This window comes from Carlito syrichta, unplaced genomic scaffold, assembly GCF_000164805.1.
Source record: "Carlito syrichta isolate Samal-C Ts95f unplaced genomic scaffold, Tarsius_syrichta-2.0.1 Scaffold302919, whole genome shotgun sequence".
NCBI classification, from domain to species: Eukaryota; Metazoa; Chordata; class Mammalia; order Primates; family Tarsiidae; genus Carlito; species Carlito syrichta.
In genome coordinates this window covers 172,796-199,989 of record NW_007247015.1, presented here as the reverse complement: position 1 = coordinate 199,989, position 27,194 = coordinate 172,796, and the positions used below count along the sequence as shown (strand labels likewise).

The 27,194-nt window shown below is 39.7% G+C and overlaps 1 protein-coding gene across 2 annotated transcripts in view; it reads right to left on the bottom strand.

The window, feature by feature from the left end:
• Window positions 1–27,188, bottom strand: part of ATPAF1 (ATP synthase mitochondrial F1 complex assembly factor 1) — a 31,996-nt gene extending 4,808 nt beyond the window's left edge. The window contains exons 1-8 of one of the 2 annotated variants that reach the window (XM_021711926.1): window positions 26,998–27,188; window positions 24,065–24,173; window positions 20,453–20,503; window positions 19,442–19,504; window positions 15,572–15,622; window positions 14,047–14,094; window positions 8,841–8,936; window positions 6,367–6,474 (exon numbers count right to left, since the gene is read on the bottom strand). In XM_021711926.1, coding sequence (XP_021567601.1) covers window positions 6,367–6,474; window positions 8,841–8,936; window positions 14,047–14,094; window positions 15,572–15,622; window positions 19,442–19,504; window positions 20,453–20,479 — 393 coding nt within the window. In that variant the 5' untranslated portion in view covers window positions 20,480–20,503; window positions 24,065–24,173; window positions 26,998–27,188. Of the gene's footprint in view, window positions 1–6,366; window positions 6,475–8,840; window positions 8,937–14,046; window positions 14,095–15,571; window positions 15,623–19,441; window positions 19,505–20,452; window positions 20,504–24,064; window positions 24,176–26,997 lie in introns of those variants that run through there. The other variant, XM_021711925.1, reaches the window with a different exon arrangement.
• Between the last annotated feature and the right edge of the window lie 6 nt (window positions 27,189–27,194).

Here is a 27,194-nt window from a genome sequence, read left to right as displayed (position 1 = left end):
TGAGGCAGAAGGATCGCTGAAGCCCAGCAGGTCGAGGCTGCAGTGACCGGGAGCGGCCACTGCACTCCAGTCTGGGGGACAGAGTGAGACACCAACTCAAAAAAAAAAAAAAAAAAGATTGTAGCTTCTGTCTTGCTATCTGTCCTACTCCAGGGAAAATCATTTGCTATGTCATTAGGATATTCAAGTAGCCCTATAGAAAAGCCAACACACTGAGGACATGAGGCCTCTGCCAATAGCCATGTGAGTGGAGTTGGTAGTGATCCTCATACCCAATCAACCTTCAGATGCCCACAGCCCCAGGCAACGTCTTGACAGCAACCTCAGAGACTCTGCGCCAGAACTGCTGAGCTCCTCTGCTCCTGAATTCCTGACCCACAGAAACTGTGAGGTAATAAATGTTTGTTGTTTTAGGCCACTAAGTTTTGGAGTAATTTATTATGCAACGATTTATATTTATAACTAATACACCAGCCAAGCCTAAGGGTAGAAAAGGGGCAATCTTCTCTAAAGTTCAGTAGCAGGGAAATGGTGAGTAGACCACTCTATGTGACGGAAGTGGGGGGTTAGAATGCAGGCTATACCCTCAAAAGCTTACAAAAGAATCATCTCAAACAACTCTTACTGCTGCTATATACTCTGCAGTTCTAGTTGGTCAGATATATATCCATTATTACTGTATTCATATGACCAAAATGAAGCAGCAAAAGATAATGGAAAATCCCCACTAGAAAATGACTGCAAAAAGTGTGCTATGTCTAGCTAGAGAATGATGAAGACGGGTTTATAAATACCACAGTCTGCGCTTCACCTCTATTCCCTTTGTGGAACTTTCAGGTCATTTTTCACAAGCAGGCACTAATCTCTGAGACTGCATCTTCAATCAAAAGCCTTTTCCCCAAAAAGCTGGCTACTTCGAATTAATAGATTTTAGAGCTGGAAGGGACCTCAGAGATAACCCAGTTCTCATTTAATAGGCTAGGATACCAAGGCAGATGAGGTTCAGGGACGAGCCCAAGGTCATATTGCTAGCCAATGGCAGAGCCAGGACCAGAATTCTAGACTCTTAGGCTGGGATCCCCTCTACTTTACTATGCTACTGTTTCTGGTGGGCAAGATAATTAAGATTGACTAAGGTTGATAACTCTACTCCATCTAGTTTATCTTTTTTTTTTTTTTTTTTGAGTCAGGGTCTCATTCTGGAGTCCAGTGGCACAATCATGGCTCACTGCAGCCTCAAATTCCTGGGCTCAAGCAATCTACCTGCATTGACCTCCCAAAGTGCTGGGAGTACAGGCATGAGCCACCATACCCAGCCTCATTTTACCTTTCTTAAACTCACACGTGCCTCAAGAGCAAACCATTTCTTTCTTTTTTTTTTTTTACTTGGAGTCTTACTCTATCACCCAGGCTGGAGGACAGTGGCGTGCTCCCAGCCACCACAGCCTCAACCTGTTGGGCTCAGGCAATCCTTCCACCTCAGCCTTCCAAGTAGCTGGAATAACAGGTACACACCACCACACCCGGCTAATGTTTGATTTATTGTAGAGATGAGGTCTCACCAAGTTGCCCAGGCTGGTCTCGAACCCATGGGCTCAGGCAATCCTCTCACCTAGGCCTCCCAAAGTGCTGGGATTATAGGCATGAGCCACCACGCCCAGTAAGAGCACACCATTTCTAAAGCAAATGCATTGTCATAATCTGAGGTGGATACCACCATTTACTCTCTCAGCTCCTGAGCTGCAGGGTCTCTAATCTCAGCCTTTATTTGAAGCCTGGGGTGGCAAAGGTAGGGGTAAGTTCAGCTGTGTCCACTCTAGAAGAGTGCTGTTCAAACTATTCTGCAGAGTCCTAGCAGCTCTGTGGAGGTGCCTTAGGCTCCTTTACCTTTTTAGCTGTCACATCCTGGGGTTTTACATAATAAGATTTTGTCTGGATAAAGGGATCCTCCCACTACTTTTAAAAAAAGTGTAAAGACTACTAGTAGGGAGATAAGACAGGATGAGATGTACCATCTGTCTGTCTCCTGGAGGGTTATGGAAAGCCCCCCACCATCATTAACCTACTGCCTTTTGTTCTCTGGACTCTTAATATGAAGCAATAGGCTCCATCCTGTGTAAGAACCAGGAAGATAAACAATTAACTCTCTGTGTTGCTTGGTAGAGGTATTTTAACAAACTTAATTCCTTTTTCCCTTTCAATTTTCATATCTACAATCAATGTACCAAGTCCTGCCCATTTTATTTTCTGGAGACATTCTCTCTCCTCCATCTTTACAATTACTGCTCTAGCTCAGGTCTTCAACACCTCTTGTCCAGACTATTGCAACAGTCTTCTAAATGATCACATTGATCAGACTAGAGCTACAGAATGCTTAGGAAGCAAATAATTAAGGCTAATGTTCTTAAAATCCAACTCTTTATGGGTTATTTCCTGTTCAAACCCTTTAATGACTCTTCCATGCCCTTAGAGTTATGTCATACCTCTAAATAACCCCCCAAACTTTATTCTCTCGCTCTTACTTGCTCACTCTCTTGCATTCTTTTTCTCTCTCTCTCTGTGTGTGTGTATATCCCAGTGAAACTATATTGCTTGTAATACTCCAAGTCATTTTATACCTCTTAGCACTTATTTATGCTATTCCCTCTATCTGAAACATTTCCCCCACTGTCCCTTCTTCTTTATCTGGCTAAATTCCTGCTGGTCTTTGAAGGTTTAGGCCCAGTGTCATCTCCAGGGATACCACCTGCCCACCCTGCGGAATGCCCTGCATATCTCTATCCTAGTACTTAATACATTTCAATGAAATCATCTATTGACACATATGTGGAGCCAAATAAGGCTAGGTTTTTGAATATTCTATTAGCTTCTCAGTAGTAAAGTTAGTTCAGTTCTAGTTTCCATGTATTTCTATGTATTTGAGGTTATCGCTTTACCATAGTTAGAAATACTCAGTAGTGGGAGGGAGTGGGGGGGCACACTCCATCAGTAAGGGTACCTGATCTCAAACCAGGTGACATGGGGACCAAAGTGAGACCCAAACTTTACCTGTACAATGGCCATTTGCATACCTAACCCTGAACTGTACCCCCATCTTCAAAAAAAAAAAGCAATACTATGCCTGAAGTGCACAATTTGTGCATGAGTATGAGTATGCAAGAGTTCATGTATTCATATGACATCTCTAGGTTTCTCTTCTTTAAATCATGTACCTCTACAATAAATCCTAACGTGTCTAGTCCTAGTTCTGTACTGCAATGGATCCTCACACTCAAGCTGACTTATACAAGGCAAATACATGTTGTCTGTTATGCTGTCAAATGTTGTAAGGCCAGGAAGTACATTTTAATGATGATGAGAACCGTGCAGCAGTTTGAGACCACCAGAGTGAGGTGGCAAAAATGTCAAAAAGCAGAATGGGCCTCCTCTAACCTCTAGGATCCACTTTTCATATGGTATCTAACTGTGCTTTGCTGAAGTCCAGAAAATATAGTATAATATCTATACTTTAATTTGCTCCTTTGATCCAATCAAACCTTATCATTATTGTGACTATATTCCCACCAATTTGTCTGTTATTTCCTATCTTTCTAGCTTACTCCGAACTCCAATGATCCTTCAACCCTAGTAGGATTCATAATTCTTACTGCCTCTAATCTCTCTATTCTCACTTTTCTGTTACCCAGTTCCATTCCATGGTCAATAATGATTCCTTTGCATTTGCCTTTAACTTCCTGCCACTCAATTACTTTATTATATCACTTGGCTAAACCATAACCCTAGTTAAGTCCAACTCTCAGCTCACTCTCTCTGTGTCTGTGCCTGCACACCATCCTCTCTTCCATTTTCTAGACCATGGGATGGCACACACTTTCTGTAAAGGGGCAGACAATGCATATTTTAGGGTCCGCGGGCCTTATACCTACTCAATGCTCTGTTGTAGAGCAAAAGCAGCCATCGATAATATACAGATAAATGATCCTGGCTGTGTTCCTATAAAACTGCTTATAGACCAAACTTTACATCTTTAATGACTACTTGTATACCTAATCCTGAATTGTATCCCACATCTTTAAAAAAAAAAACTGCTTATAGACACTGAAATTTGAATTTTATACAGTTTTCACATGTCACAAAATAATATTTTTCTTTAGGTTCCATCCCCCAACCATTTAAAGACATAGAAAACGTTCTTATAAAGAATGCCTTAAAAAAAACGGGCAGTGGATTGAGTTTGGCCCACAGACTATAGTTTGCTGACCCCTGTTCTTGACAACAACTTCTACTTCCTTTTTTTTGACTCAGAGATCCAATATTTTTCCATCCTTGTTTTCAGCCGATGACTGTTCTTTCTTTTCACTAAACAATCTGGAGAGAACTTATACAAGCTATGACTATCTCCACCCATTTGAATATAATCTGTGTCCTTACATTCTGGCTTCTTTCCTGTTATTATTCTCCTGGCAAAGATCAACCCTTCACTCCCAGACTTGCCCACTCAAAAATATCACTTCTCCTCTTTTTCTCTTGTATTATCAATATTTCACGCTCTACTGGATTTTTCCTACCAGCATACAAACTTGATGCTATTTCTCCCATATTTAAAACAAAAGATACCCTTGTCTCCACTTCTCCCTCTCTAGCTAATGACCCATTTTCTCCATCCCTTTACAGATATGTCCCTTGAAAGAGTTTTTAATGCTTAATCTTCTTAATTTCTCTTCTAATTCTCTCTTAAATCTACTTCAATCATACTTTCATCCCGCCACTCCTTTGAAATTGCTCTTATAAGGTCCCCAAGGACGTTCATGTTTGTGAAATCTAGTAAGTTCTCAGTCCTTATTTCATTTGCCTCATAAGCAAGTGAGACTTGGCCAGTTGATCAATCCCTGTTCCTTAAAACATTTTATCTTAGCTTCTAGGACATGCCACCTTCTTAATTTTCCTCCTACCTTATGAATGTTCCTTCTTAATCTTTGCTGATGCTTTTTCATCTCTCTAAGGTTCAGTTCTTAGACCTCTTCTCTATCTTTACTTACTTCCTTGGTGACTTCATTCAGTCCCATGGTTTTAAATACAATGTGGATGCTGACAACTCTCATATTTATATCTCTGGATTGGACCTCTCCCTTGACCTCCAGGCTCATATATCCAATTGCCTACTACTTGGAAATCTAATAAACATCTCAGATTTAACAGGTCCAAAAGTGAGCTCCTGAGTTTCCTCCACCTGTTTCTCATGCAATCTTGCCTAGTTAGTTAAAGGCAACTCCATATTTTTGGATAGGATTTTGGGTAGCTTCCAGTTGAATGTGATGAATGAAAGGGTTTAAGTGGAAGGAAGAATGAGAGAAATGGGATTGGCTAGTTTAAAGAATAATAGATAGGAAAATCGATCCCAATTGTGTCCTAGAATTGTGGCCTACTGCTACTGTGAGATCCTAGCTGAGTGTTATCACTTCTTCTTTCCCCGTGTAGCTGGTAAGAGAGAGAGAAAAAATAAGTGGGTGTTGTAATAATGACTCTGGGGGGAAGAGGTTCTGAAATGTCTGTATTTTGAGAACATCCTGAATGTAACCTCTGCCAGATAAATGAGCAAGGACCAGACAAACAGGTTGTACAGCAATCATAAAGCTGTTCCTGCCACTTGGTTGAGCAGAGACCACACTGGACATCACTAACTATGGGCATATGGCGATGCTCTATCCCAGCGATTCTCATCTGGGAATGGGAAAATGAGAAAAGAAATCACTATGTATAATGAATGTTGTATAAATGAACAGTGTGGAGGAAGATGAAAAAGACTGAGAACTATCCTAGGCTTTGAACTCTTCTCTACAACTAAGAAGGCATTTACTTGTCTATAATCTCTTACCTGAAACCCTTGGGGCCTGATATATCATGTATCTTGGATTCAGAATTTTTGGATTTGAGAAAGGTAATAGGTCTAGATACTGTTTACCTGTACATTATGCAATTCTCTGTAGTCAATTCTCTTAATATTTCCTTAGTAAAATGCATAACATTCCACACCAGTGGGATTAATAAGAACTTTAAATAGCGTCATATCAGTTTAAGTAAAGATTTAGCTACCAAATGAGTTCAAGTTCAGGTAAGGTTTTGTGACCAAATGAGTATGAAAAAACTTTGTTTTCAGAGCCTGTGGATTTCAGAATTGTAAATAAATGAAAATCTTTAGTAACTTCAACTTGGAAGAGCTTGAGTAAGACAAAATTATTGTCAACTTTCAAATAAGAAACAAGGTACACATAGTTCTCTGGAATTTTACCTCTCAGGAGCATTGTCAGAACAGTAATACCTTCAGGGCCACCAGGTAAATCCAAAGAGGTAAAAGTTAATTCTTACCAGAAATGTGGAATCCATTTCTGCAGTCATCAGCACTATCCCCTTTTCTTCCTTAAGTTCAGGATAGTGATATAAAATCAACTGGCTGGCTGCAGCATCCCCTCGGGTCTGCAAAGAGGAACAATTGTCAAGGATCAATAAGGCAACATCACAACAAACTGCAATTTCAGAACAATAGAGAGTCTAGAGGAAAGTCTGGCTCTTAACAGTTCCTTGAGTGGCTATTGAATTGGAGCACTGGTATGTGGGGGTAAGGTCAGGTCTGCAAAGGCACAGTGAAACTGACAGTGTGCACACTGTTATTTGTGTCTTCAATTGGAAAAGGTTTGGCTTTTTTCCTGAAAATGTTTACAGTAGGCAGTGAATCCTTCATTGTGGCCATACATTTTAAAACAAAATGGCACAAGTACCTACCAAATCAAGTTCTAAAGAAAGCAATGTGCCTATGTAACTGCCACTTTTATGGACTAGTGCATTTCACTGCTGAAATCTACTCCCCTTGGCTGGTTCTGAAGACTGAGCTCTTTTAAGCTGTAGAAAAAACTGGAGAGTTTGCACATGAGCCAGGTTTATAATGTACAGCTTTATACTATAATCTGGATATGGGGTTAAGGGGAAAAGAAGAATGGAAACATCATAATTTTATAAAGAATGGTCAGGGAGGTGGTTACTAGACCTCAGGAAACATCTACATTCAAAAGATTTCTGGGCTTCATCTTTAAAATTTCAGCAAGGGTTCTTTTTTTTTTTTAGGGACAGGATCTTGCTCTGTCATTCAGACTAGAGTGCAGCATGATCATGGCTCACTACAGCCTTGAACTTCTAGGCTCAAGCAACCCTCCTGCCTCAGCCTTCTCAGTAGCTAGGATTACAGGTGCGTGTCACCATGCCTGAATAATTTTTTTTTTTTTGTATAGATGAGATCTTGCGGTGTTGCCCAGGCTGGTCCTGAACTTCTGGCCTCAAGCAACCCTTCCATCTTAGTCTCCCAAAGTGCTAGGATTACAGGAGTAAGTCATTGTGGCTGTCTTTTTTTTAGTGATCAAATCTCAAGTACTACTAGAGTACTGTTAACAGTTTAGTCTCTCAGTTCTCTTGAACATACTTCTAATATTATACTGATTATTTTTTTATCATAATTCTAGTATCATACTAGTCATTTTGATTGCAGTTGTTTCTGTATCTTCTATACTTGGGTATAAGCTCGATGAGGACAAAGACTTTGTCTCATAGATCTTCAGTTCCTAGCATAGCTCCCCACACAATGGCACAATGATCAAGTTCATAGACTTTGGAATCAGATAACCTGGACTCAGACCTGACTCTATCATTTATTAGCAGTGTGAACTAACTTCTCCAAGCCCACTATCTTCTCTGTAATTAGAAATAATAACAACTATCTCACAGCATATTTGTGAGGATCAAATGACATAGTATATATAAAACATCTGACACAGAATATGTATATCAAATGTTGGTTCTTAATGTACTCAATAAATGATTGTTGAAAGTATTACAAAATAACAAAGTGGAAAACTTCTCCTTCATTCTATTTTGCCCCCTTTTTATTCTAATTTCAAAGCCAATATAATATATGCTTGTTTTCGTCACATTTGGCCTCCAAATATAGAAGGACAATCCTAGCTATGACCTGGTTTAAAATATTGGGTTTTATTTTTAAAAACTCAAATGCCTTGAATCTAACTTTTTTTTTTGAGTTGGAATCTCACTCTGTTGCCCAGGCTGGAGTGCAGTGGCATACTCACAGCCACTGCAACCTTGACCTACTGGGCTCAGGCGATCCATCTACTTTAGCCTTCAAAGTGGCTGGAACTACAGATGCACGTCACCACACTCAGCTAATGTTTTTATTGTAGAGATGAGGTCTTGCCAAATTGCTCAGGTTGGTCTTGAACCCACAGGCTCAGGCAATCCTATCGCCTTGGCCTTCCGAAGTGCTGGGATTATAGGCATGAGCCACTGTACCCGGCCTGAATCTAACTTTTTAATCTAATATTTGAAAAAAAAAAGAAAAAGAAAAGGAAATAAGGAAGAAAGGAAATAAAATAACATTTATTACATGGAAACCATTTACGCAGCATGTTGAAAAGTACTGACTTGGTTAAAAAAAAAACACAAGGCATGGAGCTGCCCTCAAGGGCTTATAGCTTGGGTTAAAAATATAACAATCACAACTTAGCTATGCTTGGTAAGGGAGGCACATGTAGTAAGTGCAATGGAGGTCAGGGGAAGAGACAAAATAGAACTAGAAGTAGTCAGGAAAGGTGTTTTGGAGTCTTCCCAATTTTGAGGTACTGAGCAGGGCCTGAAAACCAGCGTAACAAAGTACAAGGCATCAGTGCCACAGCAAAAAATGCTAGGAGTCAGCAGATATTCTGTGCCCTCTCAGCAAGGGCCCTATCCTACAAAGGGGTAGACCTCTTTCTTCTAGAGGAAGGACACAAGCCACCTACCTGAATATTTATAAGTGCAGTGAAGTGGAGTTCAGTACCTGTCCATTGTCCTACAAAGAACTCATAACCTTCCCTTCTTGGTAGAGCACACAGAAACTGTGAGAAACAGATACATAAGGAGAGAGATGAATAAATGAGGTCATTAGCTATATGTCCAACCACTCATATAATTCACTCCAGTTTTTCAATATTTGGTTTATCAAACATTTTCAATTATGAAATTAATAAATGATAACAAATATGCACGCACTTCTTAATCCACCTAAGAAAGTATTAGAGATACAATTGAGGCTCCCTCCGTACCCTATTCCAATCCCATCTCAGAGTTAACATCTAGTCTGCATTTTATGTCTGTCATTCTCTTTCATATTTTTATACTTTTAATGTATATGTGCATGCTTAAAAACTTAAATAAATTTTATCAAAGTATATGTATCCTTTTGTAACTTGTTTGTTTTCTTCACATTATGCTTCTGGGATTTATCCATGTTAATAAATATAATTCTAAATCAAGAATTTTTCACTGTTGTATGGAATTCTACTGTAGAAATTTATCATAATTTATTCGTCCTTCTTTTGATGACCACTTGGGTCTTCTTCAATTTCTAAACTTTCTAATGCTGCTGAGTTAACTTTTATTTCAATTGCTATAATTCTTATTCTATTAGCTGAAGTTGATATTGGAGCATGGCTCTAGACTAAACAAACAGCAAGACACAATAAGTTTTATGCTCAAGATGTTAGAACTGGGAATGAATAGTAGAGAAGAGAATGGTGCCAGAACAAGCAAAGTATAATTAGCCCAATACACACAAGTCATGTAATTGTATTATTACAGGATGGGACAAACTGTCTACCTGATAGCTGATCCCTTACTAGGGAAAACAAATATATATATTTTAGTTTTAGTGAGGTATATTTGAAATACAAGAAATTGCAGATATTAAAGTGTACAATTTTTTTTTTTTTGAGTTGGAGTTTCACTCTGTCGCTCTGGCTGGAGGGCAGTGGCATACTTACGGTCACTGCAGTCTCGACCTGCTGGGCTCAGATCCTTCCGCCTCAGCCTTCCAAATAGCTGAAACCACAAGCATGCGCCATCATGCCTGGCTAATTTTTCTTGATTTATTGTAGAAATGAGGTCGTATAAAATTGGCCCAAGCTGGTCTCGAACCCGTGGGCTCAGGCAATCCTCTCACCTTGGCCTCCCAAAGTGCTGGGATTATAGGTGTGAGCCACTGCACCCAGCCTAAAGTGTACAATTTAATGAGTTTGACACATATGTACTGTGAAACTATAACCACGATCAATATAATGAACATATTTATCATCTCCAAAAGTTTTCTTGGGCCCCTTCATACTTCACTGTTCTCAACTGTCCCTAAACAACCACTGATTTGATTTGCTGTCACTATAGGTCAATCAGCATTTTGTAGAATTTTATATAAACGGAACCACAGAATATGTGTTTTTGGTTTGGTTTCTTTCACTCAGGATAATTGTTTTGTGATATATCCATACGTGGGGACAAGAGTGACTGTTTTAAATGCTAATCTGCCATGTAACTTCTGACTAACCCTGTGTTTGGAAATGCCTCTAAAATGTTTAGCTGATAAATTACTCTTTAGGTAGGAACACCTATTCACTGTAAGTTTCCTCCAAAACAACTGTTGATGCTGTTGCAGAAATCATAGGTTGTGATGCTTGTTGTCATCTATACATTCCTTCAGAGCACATATACTTTCCCCAAGGTATAAGCTCTGGGTCTGGGGGATTCAGCATGGAGATCCACCTATCCTATGGCTGCCCAAGATCATTCTTTTGTAAGTTCCCCCGATAAGTCATCCTATATTGACAAACTAGATTTATATGCCTCCTTCTTTAGCTTCTCAGCTCCTTCAGCATTTGGGGGTTGCTTTGCACATACAACCCTTTCTTTTTATTTTATTATTTATTTATTTATTTGAGTTGGAGTCTCACTCTGTCTCCCAGACTGGAGTGCAGTGGCCACTCCTGGTCACCGCAGCCTCAACCTGCTGGGCTCCGGCGATCCTTCTGCCTCAGCCTTCCAAGTAGCTGGAACTACAGGCATGCGCTACCACGCCCGGCTCATTTTGATTAATTGTAGAGATGAGGTCTCGCCAAATTGCCCAGGAGGGTCTCAAACCTGCAGGCTCAGGCAATCCACTCACCTCAGCCTCCCAAAGGCGCGGAATTACAGGCTGAGCCACCGAGCTGGCTCAGCCCTTTCACAAAGGACCAAGTTGTTGTATGTATTAATAGCTCATTCCTTTTTATTGCTAAATATGACTCCATTGTGTATGTGTATGTACATGTATACACACAATCTCCCTCTTTCCCCAATTTTTATGCACCTGCAATAGACATTTGAATTGTTTCCAGTATTCGATTATTGCAAATAAAACTGTTTTAACGTTTGTGCACAAGTCATTGTATGAAAATGTGTTTCAGTTCTCTTGGAAAAATATCTGGAAGTGGACTGGCTGGTTAGTATGACAAGTATATGCTTAACTTTTAAAGAAACTGCTAAACTGTTTTCTAAAGTGATTGTACCATTTTATATTATCACCAGCAGTATAGGAGAGTGCCAGTAACCCTACATCCTCACCAACACTTGGTATAATCAGCTTTTTAAATTTTAGCCATTCTAATGGCATCTTGCAGTGGTTGTATTTGCATTTCCATTATGACCAACGATGTTAAGTATCTTCTTAGGTGCTCATCTGCACTTCTTCAGTGAGCTATCCAAATCTTTTGTCCATTTTTGTCTGCCCTCTTATTATTAAGTTATAGAGTTTTTTAAAATATAACTTGGGTTGCTTCTACTTTTGGGCTATTATGACTAATGCTGCTATGAACACAGCAGCTATTTAGGTGTACAAATAGAACATTATAATTTTGATGAAATCTAATTTTTTTCTTTTATCATTTGTGCTTTTTGAAATTTACTTAAGAAATCTTTGCCAGACCCAAGATCACTAAGACGTCCTCTTTTATTTTCTTCCAGAAGTTGCATTTACCTCTATAATCTATTTTGGGTTATTTTTTTAATACAGTGAGAGGTAAAAGTAGACACTGACTTTTTTTGCACATGATATTCAATTGTTTTATAAGCAGCATTTGTTGAAAAGATTATTCTTTTCCCTATTTAATTTCTTGGCATCTTTGTTGAAAACAACTGACCAAATATATGTCTATTTCTGGGCTCTTTTCTGTTTCATAGAAAAGATCTATATCTTATAGACATATAGACATTGATTTATATGTCTATCTTTATGCAAATACCAAATTGTTGTCATTATCATATCTTTATAATGAATCTTGAAATCAGGAGTGTAAGTCTTCTAACTTTGTTATTCTTTTTCAAAATTGTTTTTAGCTATCTCAGGTCCTTTGGATATCCAAATAAAAATTTAAAATCAGCCTGCCAATTTCTTAAAAGGCTATTGAGATTATGACTGGTATTATATTTAGTCTAAAGATTGATTTGGGGAGAACTGACATTTCAACAACATTGAGTCATCCAATTCATGAACATGTCATATATTTCCATTTACTTACGTATTCTTTATTTTTAGTAATGTTTGAAAAAAAATTCTGAAACCCTAGAAATCATTACTGACACCAAATTAGCTAGTCCACCCCACCCACTCCCTTTACCTTAGGCCTTCTGGTGGCTCATTACTCCAGCAACAACTCCATAATTGCTTTAAAGCACATATTACCAAGATAGAATACCCAAAACTACAAAGAAAATTGCCAGTAAAATAGGATCTCACCCCAGTTAGAACAGCTAATATCAAAAAGACAAAAAAAAAAAAAAAAGATGCGGCAAAAAGGAGAACTCTTATACGCTATTTGTGGAATGTAAATTGGTACAGTCAATATGTAAGAAAATATGAAGTTTCCTCATACTTCTCATAAAACGAGAACTATCACATGATCCAGCAATCGCCCTACTGGTTACATATCTAAAAGAAAAAAATCAGCATGTTGAAGAGAAAGCTGCACTCCCATGTTTATTGCAGTATTATTCACAATAGCCAAGCTATGGAATCAATGGATGAGTGGATAAAGATAATGTAATTTATCTATACAATGGAATACTACTTAGCCATAAAAAAGAACAAAATTCTGTCATTCATGATAACATGCATGAGCTTGGAGAACACTGTGTTAAGTGAAATAAGCCAGGCAAAGAAAGAAAAATATTACATGTTCTCACTCATATGTGGAAGCTAAAAAAGTTGATCTCATAGAAGTAGAAAATAGAACTGTGATTACTAAAAGGAGAATGGGGAGGTAGGAATAGATAAAGGTTAGTTAATAGATAAAGAAGTACAGCTAGATAGAAGGAGTAAGTTCTAGTGTTCTATAGCACTATAGGATAACTATAATTAACACCAATTTAACCTACATTTTCAAATAGTTAGAAGAGTGGATTTTGAATGTTCCCAACCTAGAGAAATGATAAATGTTTGAGGTGACAGATCCTTACATATTGTATATATGTACTGAAATATTGCATTGTATCCATGAACAATGTACAATTATGTGTCAATTAAAAGTAACAAAAGCCCCACGCCTTTGGGAGGCTGAGGTGAGTGGATTGCCTGAGCCCACGGGTTTGAGACCTGCCTGGGCAACTTGGCAAGACCTCATCTCTACAATAAATAAAAAATTAGCCAGGCATGGTAGCGCGTGCCTGTAGTCCCAGCTACTTGGAAGGCTGAGGCGGAAGGATCGCTGGAGCCCAGCAGGTCAAGGCTGGGGTGGCCGGGAGCGGCCACTGCACTCCAGTCTGGGGGACAGAATGAGACTCCAACCCAGAATAAATAAATACATAAATAAATAAATAAAAGTAACAAAAGCCAAAAAAAAGAGGTTGAAAGGATTAAGGTCTCAGGTGCCATCCAAAATATACTTATATGGATGGGTTAAGAGTCACATAAGAAAAGACTGAGATATGGCAGAGAGCTAAAAAGCCAGACTTACAGCAAGACCCACATGATTTCATATGGCTGCAAATCTCACTTATCAGAACAAATCAACATGTGAGCATCTTTGTTAAATAAATAGAGCACCATAACATGTGAGAGAGTATGGAATATGATGAGATTGGTTGGAAAACATCCTCGTTTGGCAGCACTAATAAGTAATCCATATATAGTCATCAGAAACTTACTGTTGGACAGGACTGAGCTCGGTTCCACATCAAATCAAACTTCTCTTCCTGAAAGTTGGGAAATAATAAAATTAACTCACAAACAGAAAAACACAAAAGGCCACAATCGCTTAAATTCACCAAAACTGAATTCTAGAACTATAATACAACTAAAACAATCTTTTAAGTTTCATCATTTACAAATCACTCTTATGGCAGAAAGACAGGAAAAACCAGATATATGTTTTGCTGCTTATTGTCAGAATGTGTGAAGAGCAAGTGTATCAATGCACCAAACTCTCCAGGGAATTCTGAGAAGTGTCAGAGACATCAGGTCATTAAGTCAGTTTGAGGGAGAGCTGAGAAGGCCTGTCAAATGCATCATTATCAGAGATCTAAAACATGAAAACTGTAGACTCTTCTGGCTGCTGAACTCATGAAGGGTAAGAGTGTATGTGTATAAGTGGTTAAAAAAAAGATAGTGGTGCCGGGCAGGGTGGCTCAGCGTGTAATCTTGTGCCTTTGGGAGGCTGAGGTGAGTAGACTGCCTGAGCCCGTGGATTCGAGACCTACCTGGGCAGGCGAGACCTCATCTCTACAATAAATCAAAAAAATTAGCCAGGTATGGTAGCATGCGACTGTGGTTCCAGCTACTTGGAAGGCTGAGGCAGAAGGATCGCCAGAGCCCAGCAGGTCAAGGCTGCGGTGGCCAGGAGCGGCCACTGCACTCCAGTCTGGGCGACAGTGAGACTCCAACTCAAAAAAAAAAAAAAAGATAGTGGTACCCTACAACAACCAAAAGATCTGGTTTTATCCTTCCATCTGTTTTCCTCTTTAATCTTACACTTACTCAAGTAATTTCAGTACATATTCATGTGCTTGATATAAACTTAATCTAAGCCCCTCCTTCTTCAGGGAAGAACAATTAAAAAACTAGCTGATTATCCAGTACTTTAAATGCTTTATCATGGTAGAAGTCTGCAAAAAGATAGTAAACCAGAGGAACTTGTAGCATCCCTTCTCTGTCATAGACCTTAATGGTTAAGCAGTAGCTGGTGACTATCTTTAAGACAGTACTTTTAAGAAGGAAAAAACGCAAGAAGATGCCACTTGCTAAGGAGAATTGCCAGAGAAAGACTAGAAGGAGGTGCCAAGTCAGCTCAGGTATAGAACACTTTTAGACAAGAAGGGGAAAAAAGCTATGCTAGAGTCTCTGTCATAAATTACAATAGCTTGGTTGAAAAACACCAAAAAGAAATAAAAGACATCTGAAAATTACTCAGTAACATGAACTTATACCATGCTCCCTTGTCACAGACTTGACTCAGAGACATTTCTAAACCACAAAGAAGGAAAACAAGAGCCATAAATATACCATATGGAGCTTCCAATCTCTGGTGCTCAGGGCATAATAAAAACCCTCAGAGCTGTAAAATGCAAGTTCTCAAGAGGCAATAAACACAAAAAGTAAAGGCAACTGCCTGCTAAGGTTAGAGCACTGACCTTCATGCTGTAACACTTTCATTTTCCCCTCCAAACTACTTACAGGAATAACTGCGTAGACTGTATCTTTTGCTGCAAAATACTGCTGCCAAATCTGTACAAAAAAAGAGAGGGTATCTGTGACATGTTAGTAATCTTTTCAAACTGCGTCAAGAAATGGTGACAACTTTCATTGCTCAGAGTAATATGCTATTTGATAACAAGGAGAAAAAATCCAATGTAATGCTTTTATTACTATTACATGATTACAAAAAGATTTAATACAATCCACTCTTCTAGGTGATTAAACTGTAACTCTTAGTAACAAATTCCTGTCAGAGAAATTGATTCTATGACTTCTGAAATCATTCCCCTCAAGATCTGCCTTGTATATGATTGACAGTCTTTTTTTCATATCTTCCTTCCCTCCCCACACCCGTACCTCCCCAGCCAATGATGGGTCTTTTCAGAGAGCCAGGACACCAGTCACTCGGAGTTCAGGGTTTGGAGTCAGATTTGGATGTGACTCCCAGTTCCCATCATTTACTAGCTATGCTACCTTAGGTAGATTACTGAAAACTCCCTAAATAACATCAATAAAATACAAATATCAACCTGACAGGATTGTTGTCAAGACTAGCTGAAATAATGTAGATTTGTGCTTGGCATAGAGTAAACGCTACAAATAATGTTAGCTTTTATTAGGAATTAATGGCACATTATAGGCAGCTCTTGAAATTCTGCTTCCAGAAAGTCTTCCATATGTGGAAGAGATAGTGTATGTTGGATGTGACTATGATATATACCAATGAGAAGTCCTGCTTCTGCTTAGCACTAAAGAACAAGGGAGTTGACCTTCATGATACAAATACCAAAAGTTAAGGAATAAAAATTAATGAAATTGCAAAATTAAAAAATAGGGAAAAGGAAAAAATGCCCACAGTCCTACCACCATTACAAAAATTACTGTTGTTATTTTGATGTATTTCTTTCCGGTATGTCTTAAAAACATTTTTCTTTAATGTATACAGATGTAGTACATATGCAATATTGTATCATTTTTATCACTTAGCATTATAGCATATGGATGCTTTGTGTTTATATTTTTTACTACCATTATTTTTATTGCCCTCTATGCCTTTTCATGTTGTCGGCTTTTATTAGGAAGCCTTTCTCTCCCCATCTCTGACTCTCAAAATTCTTCCTGTTCTCTGAAGCTGAGCCTACATGTATCTTCTTCTACGTAGTCTTCCTTTATCATTTCCGTTAGAAGTTTTCTTGTGAATTGCTTCTGTACCTCTCTAAAGATGCCTAGGATATGCTCTTCATAATAAGATCTTTTGCATATGGATCCATCTCCCTCACTGATCTGCAAGTCCCTTGTCATCAGATGTCTGCCTGTGTTGTCACCAATGTCTTGCAACCTCAAAAGTACTCAGAAATGTTGGTTGAAAAATAGACGATTGTGACATAATAAGAAATATGTATTTGGTCCCTGCCTTGGTTCCTGCCACAGAGCTCCTAAAGGAGGTAATTAACCCAGGTTAGAGAAGAATGCCTGAGGAAGGGACACATGAGCTGTAACCTGAAGAATGATCAGGAATTAGCATGGTAGGTAGGGAGTCTGCGAGGATGAACAGGTAGGGGAGGAGAATGAAATGAGACACATTCAAAGCAGAGAGTGACAACAAAGGCACAGAAGTAGGTGAAGGCATCATAACCAAGCTGACACCTGAGTGAGCTTGTGTTAAAGAATGAGTCACCCTCCTTTAGAGTTGCTCTGCTTTGTCAACATTCCTGTTAAAATGTGGGGCCCCAACTGAAGATAATAATCAAAGTGTGATCTATCTAACTGTATTAATATGTTTTGCATTGCTATAAAGGAATACCTGAGGCTGGGAAATTTATAAAGAAAAGACATTTATTTGGCTCATGGTTCTTCATGGCTCCGCTATCTGCTCGGCTTCTGATGAGGCCTCAGGAAGCTTTTACTCGTGGTGGAAGGCAAGGGGAGATGGGGTATCACATGGTAAGAGTGGAAGCAAGAGAGAGAAGGAAGGTGACAGGCTCTTTTAGAAAGCCAGCTCTTGTGTGAACTAACAGAGGGAGAATCAGTCATTCATGAGGATCTGCCCCCCATGACCTAAACAATTCCTACTAGGTACCCCTCCAACATTGGGAATCACATTTCAACATGAGATTTGACATTTCAAGCATTCAAACTATAGCACTAACCAACACAGAGCACAAAAAGACTATTACCTCCTAGAACCTAGACAAACTACTCTATCAATGCAGCCTAAAGGTGCTTTGCCTTTTTTTAAAAAAAAGCATGTCAAACATTGTCTTCTCACTTTAAGCACAGCATATTCTGATTATTTTTAAAGATGTTAGCAGATCATTTATGAATCAACAATAAAATTTAAGGAACTGAGAGACATTTCCTAATATAGTTGACTTGAGTTACTCAAAAATTATTTCAACTAAAGCTATAGGTTTAAATGACACTTGTCATATGACCAGGCCTTCTGGGCCAGGCTTCTCTCTCCCCTAAACAACATGCTTGTGTCCATGTTCCACTGGTACTTCTTCCCAAAGGCACAGCCTGAGTTCTCCCTCAGACTCTGCATAAGTCTTTATTAACAGCAGTTAGAACCCTGTGCTGATCTTACTTGTTTTTGTGTCTGTGCCTCCACTAAGCTAAAATTCCTTGAGGGTATGGAATTCTCTCATTTATCTGTGTCTGGCACAGAGCCTTACATTTAATAGGTATTCAATAAATGCTTGCTAAAATAAATGATACAGCATACAAAGGAAACCCATGGTAACCGGCACAACTTCCTGTAAGGAAATATGACGCAGAATCTAAAAGACATAAGTTTGAGTTCCAGCTCCACTAAATTACATAATCTCCTCAAGTTAAATTTTCCTCAGTTGGGAATTGGGAATAACTGCACCTACTTCACAGGGTGGTAAGAGAATTTAATGAAATAATGTCTATGAAGCACTAGGCATAGTACCAGACACAAAGTATGTTTCTTTTATTATTATTTTGGTCCTCTCAATATACATAAGATATAATTCATAGAACTATAAAGAATGCTAGAATAGCTTATTATAGTCTAGTTAGAGAGAACAGAATCACAGACATGAAAATGTAAATAGCAATGCAAACCAAGGTACGTGAAATGACCAAATAGACAGGATAGACCATGAGTGCTTTGAAGGAAGGTGTCCAGGAAGCTTCCTGTAGAAGGCTCTGTGACAGGAGAGAATGCCAAAAAAGGAATACAGCAAGTCACTGGACATTTGTGACTAGGTTTCTAACATAATACTTTTTTTCATTTATTTAAAAATACAAATATAGCACTTACTCTGTGCAAATCATTCTAAGTGCTTTAGAAATGTTAACTCATTTAATTCTCCAAATAACTCTATAAGGAAAGTACTATTACTATTTCCACTTTACAGTAGGAAAATGAAGGCCTAGAGAAGTTGGTTAATCTGTCCATGTTATAGAGCTAGTAAAGTGGCAGAGCTCTAGGATGGAAAACTGTTTCTCCATAGTGAAAGCAGAACTTAGGGAGGTTGAGTTGAAGAAGTGGAGTGGAAAAACTAGGAGCAGGAAAACCTTTTTGGAAAACCAGTACAGTAACCCAGTTATAGGGTACTGATAATTTAAAATAGGATATGGGCAACAGAAATGCAAAAGAAAGGGGAAATACGAGTTGGTTAGACATGCAAGAGTGAGACCAAGGAAGACAAATTTCCTTATGTCATTGTTCTTTGTGTAATTCATCACTTTTGCCTTTGATGACTACCTTTCATTATGGCTAGAAAGAGGTGTCAGAAAATATATGCTCCTTTCTACTCTCAGATTTGGTTCACAGACCATACATTTCATAGTGTATGTCAACCCATTTTCATTCATTACCTGTTTTATTTCTTCTGCAGTTTTCTCTTTTACCATCTCAATGTTAAAGATTGAACTGAGAGTCTTGAAAGAGAAAATAAAAAGCAATTAACACCTACAATTAAAAAAGAATAATCTCAACTCTCTAGGCCTATGGAAAGCACGTCAGGATAGTAGAGCAGATTTCTTTCTTTCTTTCTTTTTTTTTAAAGTCAGAGTCTTACTCTGTTGCCCAGACGAGTGCAATGGCACACTCACTGCCACCACAGCCTAGACCTGCTGAGCACAGGCAATCCTTCTGTCTCAGCCTTCCAAGTAGCTGGAACTACACACCTGAGCCAACATGCCCAGCTAATTTTTGGTTTATTGTAGAGATGAGGTCTCACCAAGTTGCCCAGGCTGCTCTCGAACCTGTGGGCTCAGGCAATCCTCTCATCTTGGCCTCCCAAAGTGCTATGATTATAGGTGTGAGCCACCGTTCCCGGCCTAGCAGATTTCTAGTAAGTGAGAGCAAGTATAAGAAAACCTACTGCAGGCCTCTTAGAGAATTTTTAAAAACCCTCAACATCTGTATGCTCAGAGAAAGTGACCCCTTCTGGCTCAAACAGGCTTTCACGGTTCTAGTCCTAAAGAATACCTATTAGGTCACCATGAATTTCCCAAATACTTCACCCTCACCAATGAATCCTGTAGCACTTTGCAGCTGGTAGGAGAAGAAAGCTTGGTTATTTTTAATTTACTGCTGTTCTACCGGGAATGACTTCTTGTTTGCAAATTTAGTGAAACATGTTTTTGTTTGATTTTTAAAACTACTCCCTATAGAAAGGAAAAGTTTCACTACATTTCCTTCATATTTCCTCCAGAACTTTCACACTTATGATGGGGTCATGTCAAGGATATAAAAGTTCATAGAAATGAAATCACCTTACACAAAATCACTAAACCACAGTACATATGTTCAAATTTGCAGACTCATTATTGATGTCCCATATGATCTCAGACTTCAATTCCTGTATTTAATTAAAAACCTACCTTGTCCTTAGTGAATCCTCTGCTCATAGGCTGTTTCCCCAAGGCATCTGTCTGAAATACATGATGAAGCAAGATGTTAATTTACACTTTACTCCTAAGAAAAAGATCACCAAGCTAGGTGAGGTGCTCAATTTCATTAAATAATTTTGTTCCTGAGAATTCACTCTGCTCCAATCTTTATAGTAGTTATACATATTGTTCTAAAAATGATTATTTGTGAGACAACAACTTTCCTCCAAGATTCTGGGATGCAGAGGTGATGAGATTTCTTTGTCAGTAATTATCATCTACTAGCACTGAGAGTCCACTCTGCAAACTGCAAGACCTCATCTCTACAATAATTAAAACAGTTGAAACTGTATGCCAAAAGTCTCAGAAGCATTACTTCTCCCTACAGATGTTTTGGAAATCTGTGGGGACAATTTTATTATTGACACATACTTTATTGGATGGTGACATCTACATTTACGGGAGTGGCAAGGATGCCAAATGAGAAGAGTACTACACCATAAAAGAACTTTTCCTCATCCTGCACTTTTCAATGTCTAGCTAGATATTCCTATAAGAGAAAATACCTATAATATTTTATTATTATTATTATTATTATTGGAGTTGGAGTCTCACTCCGTTGTCCAGGTTGGAGTGCAGTGGCATGCTCACAGCCATCCCAGCGTTGGCCTGCTGGGCTCCGGCGATCCTTCTGCCTCAGTCTTCCAAGTAGCTGGAACTATAGGTGTGTGCCACTATGCGCAGTCTATTTTTGATTTATTGTAGAAATGAAGTCTCACCAAGTTGCCTGGGATGGTCTTGAATCCTCTGGCTCAGGCAATTCACTCGCCTCTACCTCCCAAAGTGCTGGGATTACAGGCTGATCCACCGAGCTCGGCCTATATTTTAATATTTATAATTACCTAGGCCTAGAACATAATTGTTTTCTTTCAACACTACTTTAATAAAAACTAAATTTTCAAGAAATGCAACTACTATATAACTTGAAAGATTGTGCACTGCAGCATCTCAGGTTACTGATAACAACACTGCTCATGGCTTTGGAATTTTTATAATTACCAACTAACACCTATTTACCAGTCAGCATTTGCTGCTTATATGTTCATGGTTATTTCACCAATAAGTGAAAGCATCTGATGACTACATTAGGTATCAGAGAATAGTTGTGCCCCCAAATCTGCAGACTAAAATATGTATCTTATTAAAAAATACTTTAATTTACAGTATGGCTAGGGCATTATATTGATTTCCCTCCCTGAAATCATGCATTCAATAGGTTTATATATATATATATATGTTTTTTTTTTTTTTTTTTTTTTTTTAGTTGGAGCCCAGACTGGAGTGCAGTGGCCTGCTGGGCTCCAGCGACCCTTTTGCCTCAGCCTTCCAAGTAGCTGGAACTACAGGCGCACGCTACCATGCCCAGCTTATTTTTTTATTTATTGTAGAGATGAGGTCTCACCAAATTGCCCGGGCAGCAGACTCAGGCAATCCTCTCGTCTTGGCTTCCCAAAGTGCTGGGATTACAGGCTGAGCCACTGAGTCTGGCCAATAGGTTATATTTTTACATATCTGTATTTTGTTCATTTCAGGGTAAAAAAAGAACTTTAAAAGTTACTGTAAAAAGGGCAGGTTGAGTCTCATGTGGTAGGGAACCAATGACTCAAAGTAAAGACAAGACTTTGAGAATGGAGAGCATGGGTTAGCCATCAGCCTTTCTCTATCTAGCTAGATAAGGATGCTAGTAATGAGTATTTACCTAAGAGTTACCATAATTTAAATTAAATCTTTACTTATTCTGTACCTTACCTTATCATCATAAAGCTGAATTTCTAAGTCTATTTACAAAAAAGGGCAAAGAGCTTTTCCATATAATATTGAAAGTTTATAATATAGTAGTGTTTCCAAGAACTACTGACTTGCAATCTTGCTACTATAAATGCTTATTATAGGGAATGATAATTATTAAGATATTTGTAGTAGAGAGTTCTTTGCTCACACCAAGTTGTAAACTATGTCATAGAGGTTGAATTTGCTCCCCAACCTTGTGATAATTAGCCCACTGACTATTACTCTTGACTATTACTCAACTAGTTATTAAGACTGAGTAGATTATCTTAAAAATGAGGATAACCAAGGCAAAAAAAAGTCTTTCCCAAGTAAAATAAACACCTCTAATTTTAGCTTAAAACACAATGTAGAATCCCAATTTTCCACTGTAACTACTTAGGTCAGCCTCTCTGCAGCCCATACCTGGATTGCTACATATTCTCCCTGGTTCTGGCCTCTCCACTCCAATTTGTTATGTGTACCACCCCAGGTTTCAAATAATAGTGTGAAATCAATCTAGTGGATTGTGGCCAGAGTTCTTTAAAAGATGAAAAAGAGTCAAAAATAATAAGGCATAACTGCACCTTGTAAAAGTAGGCATTATTTTGTAAAAATTTTGTTTTAGTTATAATCATATACATACATGTATACTAAATTGCAGTGTAAAATACATTTCTTACTGTGGGTTATGGTCAAAAAGTTTGAAAAATTCTGTGTTAGAATAATCTTCTTAGACATAGTTTTCAACATGCTTTTCCCCAGTTTTGATTCCTATTTAAGGATAATAATGGCTAATATGTATTAAGTACTTATGCCAGAGACTGGGCTACAGTCTTACATATTATCTCATTTAATCTTCAGCACAACTCTATGAGGTAGGTACTATTATTATTCCTGTTTTATAGATAAGTAAACTGAGGCATGGAGAAGTAACATAATTTGCTCAGAGTCACCCAGCTAGTAAGTGGAAGAGATAGGATTCAGTACTTGGCATCTGGCTCCAGAGCTCATCCTCTTAGTAGCTAAGTTATCTTATCTCCACTCCTTAGGCCCACATCTCTCAGCTTGGAGTTTAATGCCTAACCTATTTTAGCCTTAACATTTTTAACTCCATTTTAATTGGGTAAGGTACCTCACTGTCTTCTCAAGCCCTCTTTATTTTCAAAGCTCTTCATCTGTTTAAGCAAATTCGTCAACATGGGAGTGGAGGTGGGAAAGATGGCTGGTTGTCAGCAGACTAAATCCAGTCTGCCAACTGTTTTTGTAAATAAAGTTTTATTGGACTACAACCACACTCATTCATTTATTGTCTATGCCTATTTTTGCACTGTAACAGCAGAGCTGAGTAGTTGCAACAGAGACTATATGGCCCACAAAGCCTTAAAAATGTACTATTTGGTCCTTTACAGAACAAGTTTGATGACCTCTGCTCTATATCAAAGTCCTACTCACACACCGTTCCTAGCCTAGGTCAGGTTCCACTTCCCACAGGAAATTTTCCCTGAACCCTACAGCCCACTGCCACATGTGTCTTTGCCTTGACCAACTAGACTGCACTTACTTGGAGCAGGAGATACCCTTCTCATATCTCTGTATTTCCAGCATGACCACAGTATCTTGCTCACAAAGAGTAGGATACACACTTATGGATGGAGACTGAGTTGAGAGAGACTAGTTTCTGTTCATTAATGAATCCACTTTAAAGATAAGGGTTGAGGGAAGGAGGCTGAAGGAGTGTGATAACCCAACAACACAAATAGAGGAAGGTCTTACCTTCTGCTCCACACATTTGATAAAATCACCTTGCCTGGAGCGTCCCACAGGTTGCTTCCGAAATTCACTGCGCTTTTCCAGGCGGGACTCAAAAGCAGCTGGGTCAGACCTGATTAAAGGTAAAGCAAAGGGAAAATCACCTGGGCCTTTTTGGATTTTGAAATAACAAAGCACCATGTTCTACTTCTACAGAGAAAGGACAATGGCATTCAGAGAGGCTGAAGAATCTGCCTTCAATTAGTAAGGACTGGGGTATAGGCCTGGAAATCAGGAAAGTGGAAAAAGAAATCCAGTTATTCAACTATTAATCCTAAAGGGGGCTGTGTAACATTTTATCCTGCAGGCTATTCACTAAGGTGACAAGGGCTTGGTCCCTCAGGTACTTATACTCTAGGTTCTTAGAAACCTCAGGATGGGAAAAGTACTTTGAAGTCATCTTGCTGGATCATCTCCTCAGGCAGGAATCCTATAGTATTCTTTCTAGATGTCAAGCGTTTGCTTGAATATAACCAGTTCTTGGACATATCGCCCCCTACCCAGTTATATATCTGTTTTACTCAGATCCTGGTGATTCAGAGGCTTTAGGCAGCCTATTTTGCAGAAGGTTTAGCATCTAGGATCTCCCTGACCCATCCTCAAAAGAACCTGCTCCTGCAGATGGAACATCAGAACTCTTTATGTCAAGATGGGATGGTCTTTAGGCTTAAAGTCCAGGCTACGGTGCCATCTTTGTTAAGAATTCTTCAGGCTGTGTAGTTGAAGATGGGATATTTGGCTTTGTACACTTTGGTAAAGACATCATCCAAGGACTCCAGTTCCTTGGCCATAAGACCCATAGTGCCATGGGTGAGATCTATAGGATTCAGGGACATCTTGTCTATCCCTCTGGTAGACCTTCCTGGTCAAGGCTTTATAGGGAGGACCCCCTCTCTCCTTCTCTATAAAATTCCTTTCTGGAGATGACATCAAATACCACTCCCTTCACTGCCATGCAGATGGGCTGATCTTCCTTCTCTCCATAATGGGCCAGCTCCTCCTCAGTGAAGAGCCATATCTGGGGTTCTGCTCGGTGGGGCATGGCACTTGCCTGCTTGGGGCTGCATCATTAGAGCCTGTGCCAAGACCATGGTCACCCTTACTAGCGGCTGCACCTGGGTCTGCCATGGTGAATGAGTAGAGAGGGTGAGGGGTGGTCTGAGCAGCAGAGCTCTTGCTGGGCTCCAGGGATATAGAAATAAATAAGACAAAGTCCCTACCTCTTACTATCTAGTGGGAGAGACAGACATGTAAATAAGTACATAAGATCGCTACAGGTATAATGAAAATTTGCTCAAACACCCCCAAATGGTTGAAGTAGTTTCATGCCTCTGTACTTTTGTTTATTCTGCTGCTTCCTTTACCTGGAACATTTCTCCTTTCCAGTTTTTTTTGTGCTAGACCATAGTGCTCAAAGGAAGTCTAGGTAATAGATAATGCTACAGAGAGATATGCAGGGTCTAGAGTGTGAGGACCTTGTGTGTAATACTAAGGAGTTTGAATCTTAGAGGTCGGTGGGGTACCATGGAAATCTCACTCCTCTGGAGATAACAGTATATATAAATGTTGATGGAGCTGAGGCAGAAGGATCGCCTGAGCCCAGTAGGTCAAGGCTGTGGTGGCCGTGTGCCACTGCACTCCAGCCTGGGCGACAGAATGAGATTCCAACTCAAAAAAAAAAAAAAAAAGTCCTGGAAATGATCTAGTCAGGAAGGAGAGCAAAAATCTGTTCATGAATGGGTACAGGTAAAGTATTTGTAATACAGTAGACATCTCTTTAGAGATGCTCATAAGTAAGAGAGATCAAAGAGAAGGCTGGAGGGGAATGTAGATCAAGGAAAGGCTTTTAAGTTGACAGATACTTGAGAATATCTGAATGCTGTTGGAAGGAGAGCAAAAATATTCATCTATTCCATCATTGTTCAAAAAGTGAGAAAGATCACTATAGTAGCAGTGAGATGGACTAGGGCAGAGGGGCCCAAGAATGGAAGTGGGGCATACCAGTTAGAGGATGACAGCAATAGTCCAGGTGAGGATGATGGAGGAGTAAATTAAGGCAGCAGAAATAGAGGTGAGACAGAACTCAAAGGATTTGCAGTACTTAATCTCTGGTTTCCCTTCATAAGATGACTGCCCTACCCTGCCAAATTCTCTCCCCTTTAATTTTTACCTTTGATCTCCTTCAGCTCTTCCTACCTGAACTCTTCAGACCCTCCTATGGCCTCTTCACATCCAGCTTAACCCCCTTTAATCTCCAGATCCTTCCCTCTGGAAGCAGAGGGGTAGTGTTAGAACCCTGGACTCACAGTCAGACAAATCCCAAGCAGCTGTGTGACCTCTGGCACGGCTCTTACTCTCTCTGAGTCTCAGTTTCCACATCTTATTGCGAGGGTTCAATTGAAGATCCAACGGTGACACTATCAGTCTTTGATGCCCTCTACCCATCCCCAATCTCTTTTCCTTCCAGTCAGGGCCCTAAGCTACGAGCCTGGGAGCCTCAGCTCTAGGCCAGGCCTCAGTTGATCAATATGTGACCTTGAGCAAGTCAAGTCCCTTCTCTGGAAGGCATTCTCCCACTTTTACAATGAGGCCAGGTCTCTCTGAGGTGCCTGCCTCGGCTGTCATAAGAGTCCACCTTAGCGTCTTGAAAACCAAAGCACAAAGACAAACGTAGAAAGAGCTCCCAGCTCTGACACCAATTAGCTGTGTGATCTTGGGCAAGTGACCTAACTTCTCTGAGCCTTGATACATCATCTATAGAGTGGGGACAGTACTCGTGCCCACCTCACTGAGCAGCTGTAAGGCAGATAAGCAGGGACCGCGCGCTGCCCCTCCTCCCATTCCTCTCCTTCCTCCTCCCCGCCCCCCGCACGTCGCCAGCCAGCCAGGGCTCGCACCTGCGCAGCTGCTGGATCTTGTCGCGGTAGCGGTCGTAGAACGGGTTGGCCTCGAGCTCGGCCTCGGCCCCGACCCTGCTGCCCTCGGGGCCCCCCTCGGGTCGGCGCGAGCCGCGGCGCACCGGGAACACTCGCAGCTGCACGGGTGACACGAGCCCCAGGCCCAGGGCGCGGCTGCGCACCGTGCACAGGCCACG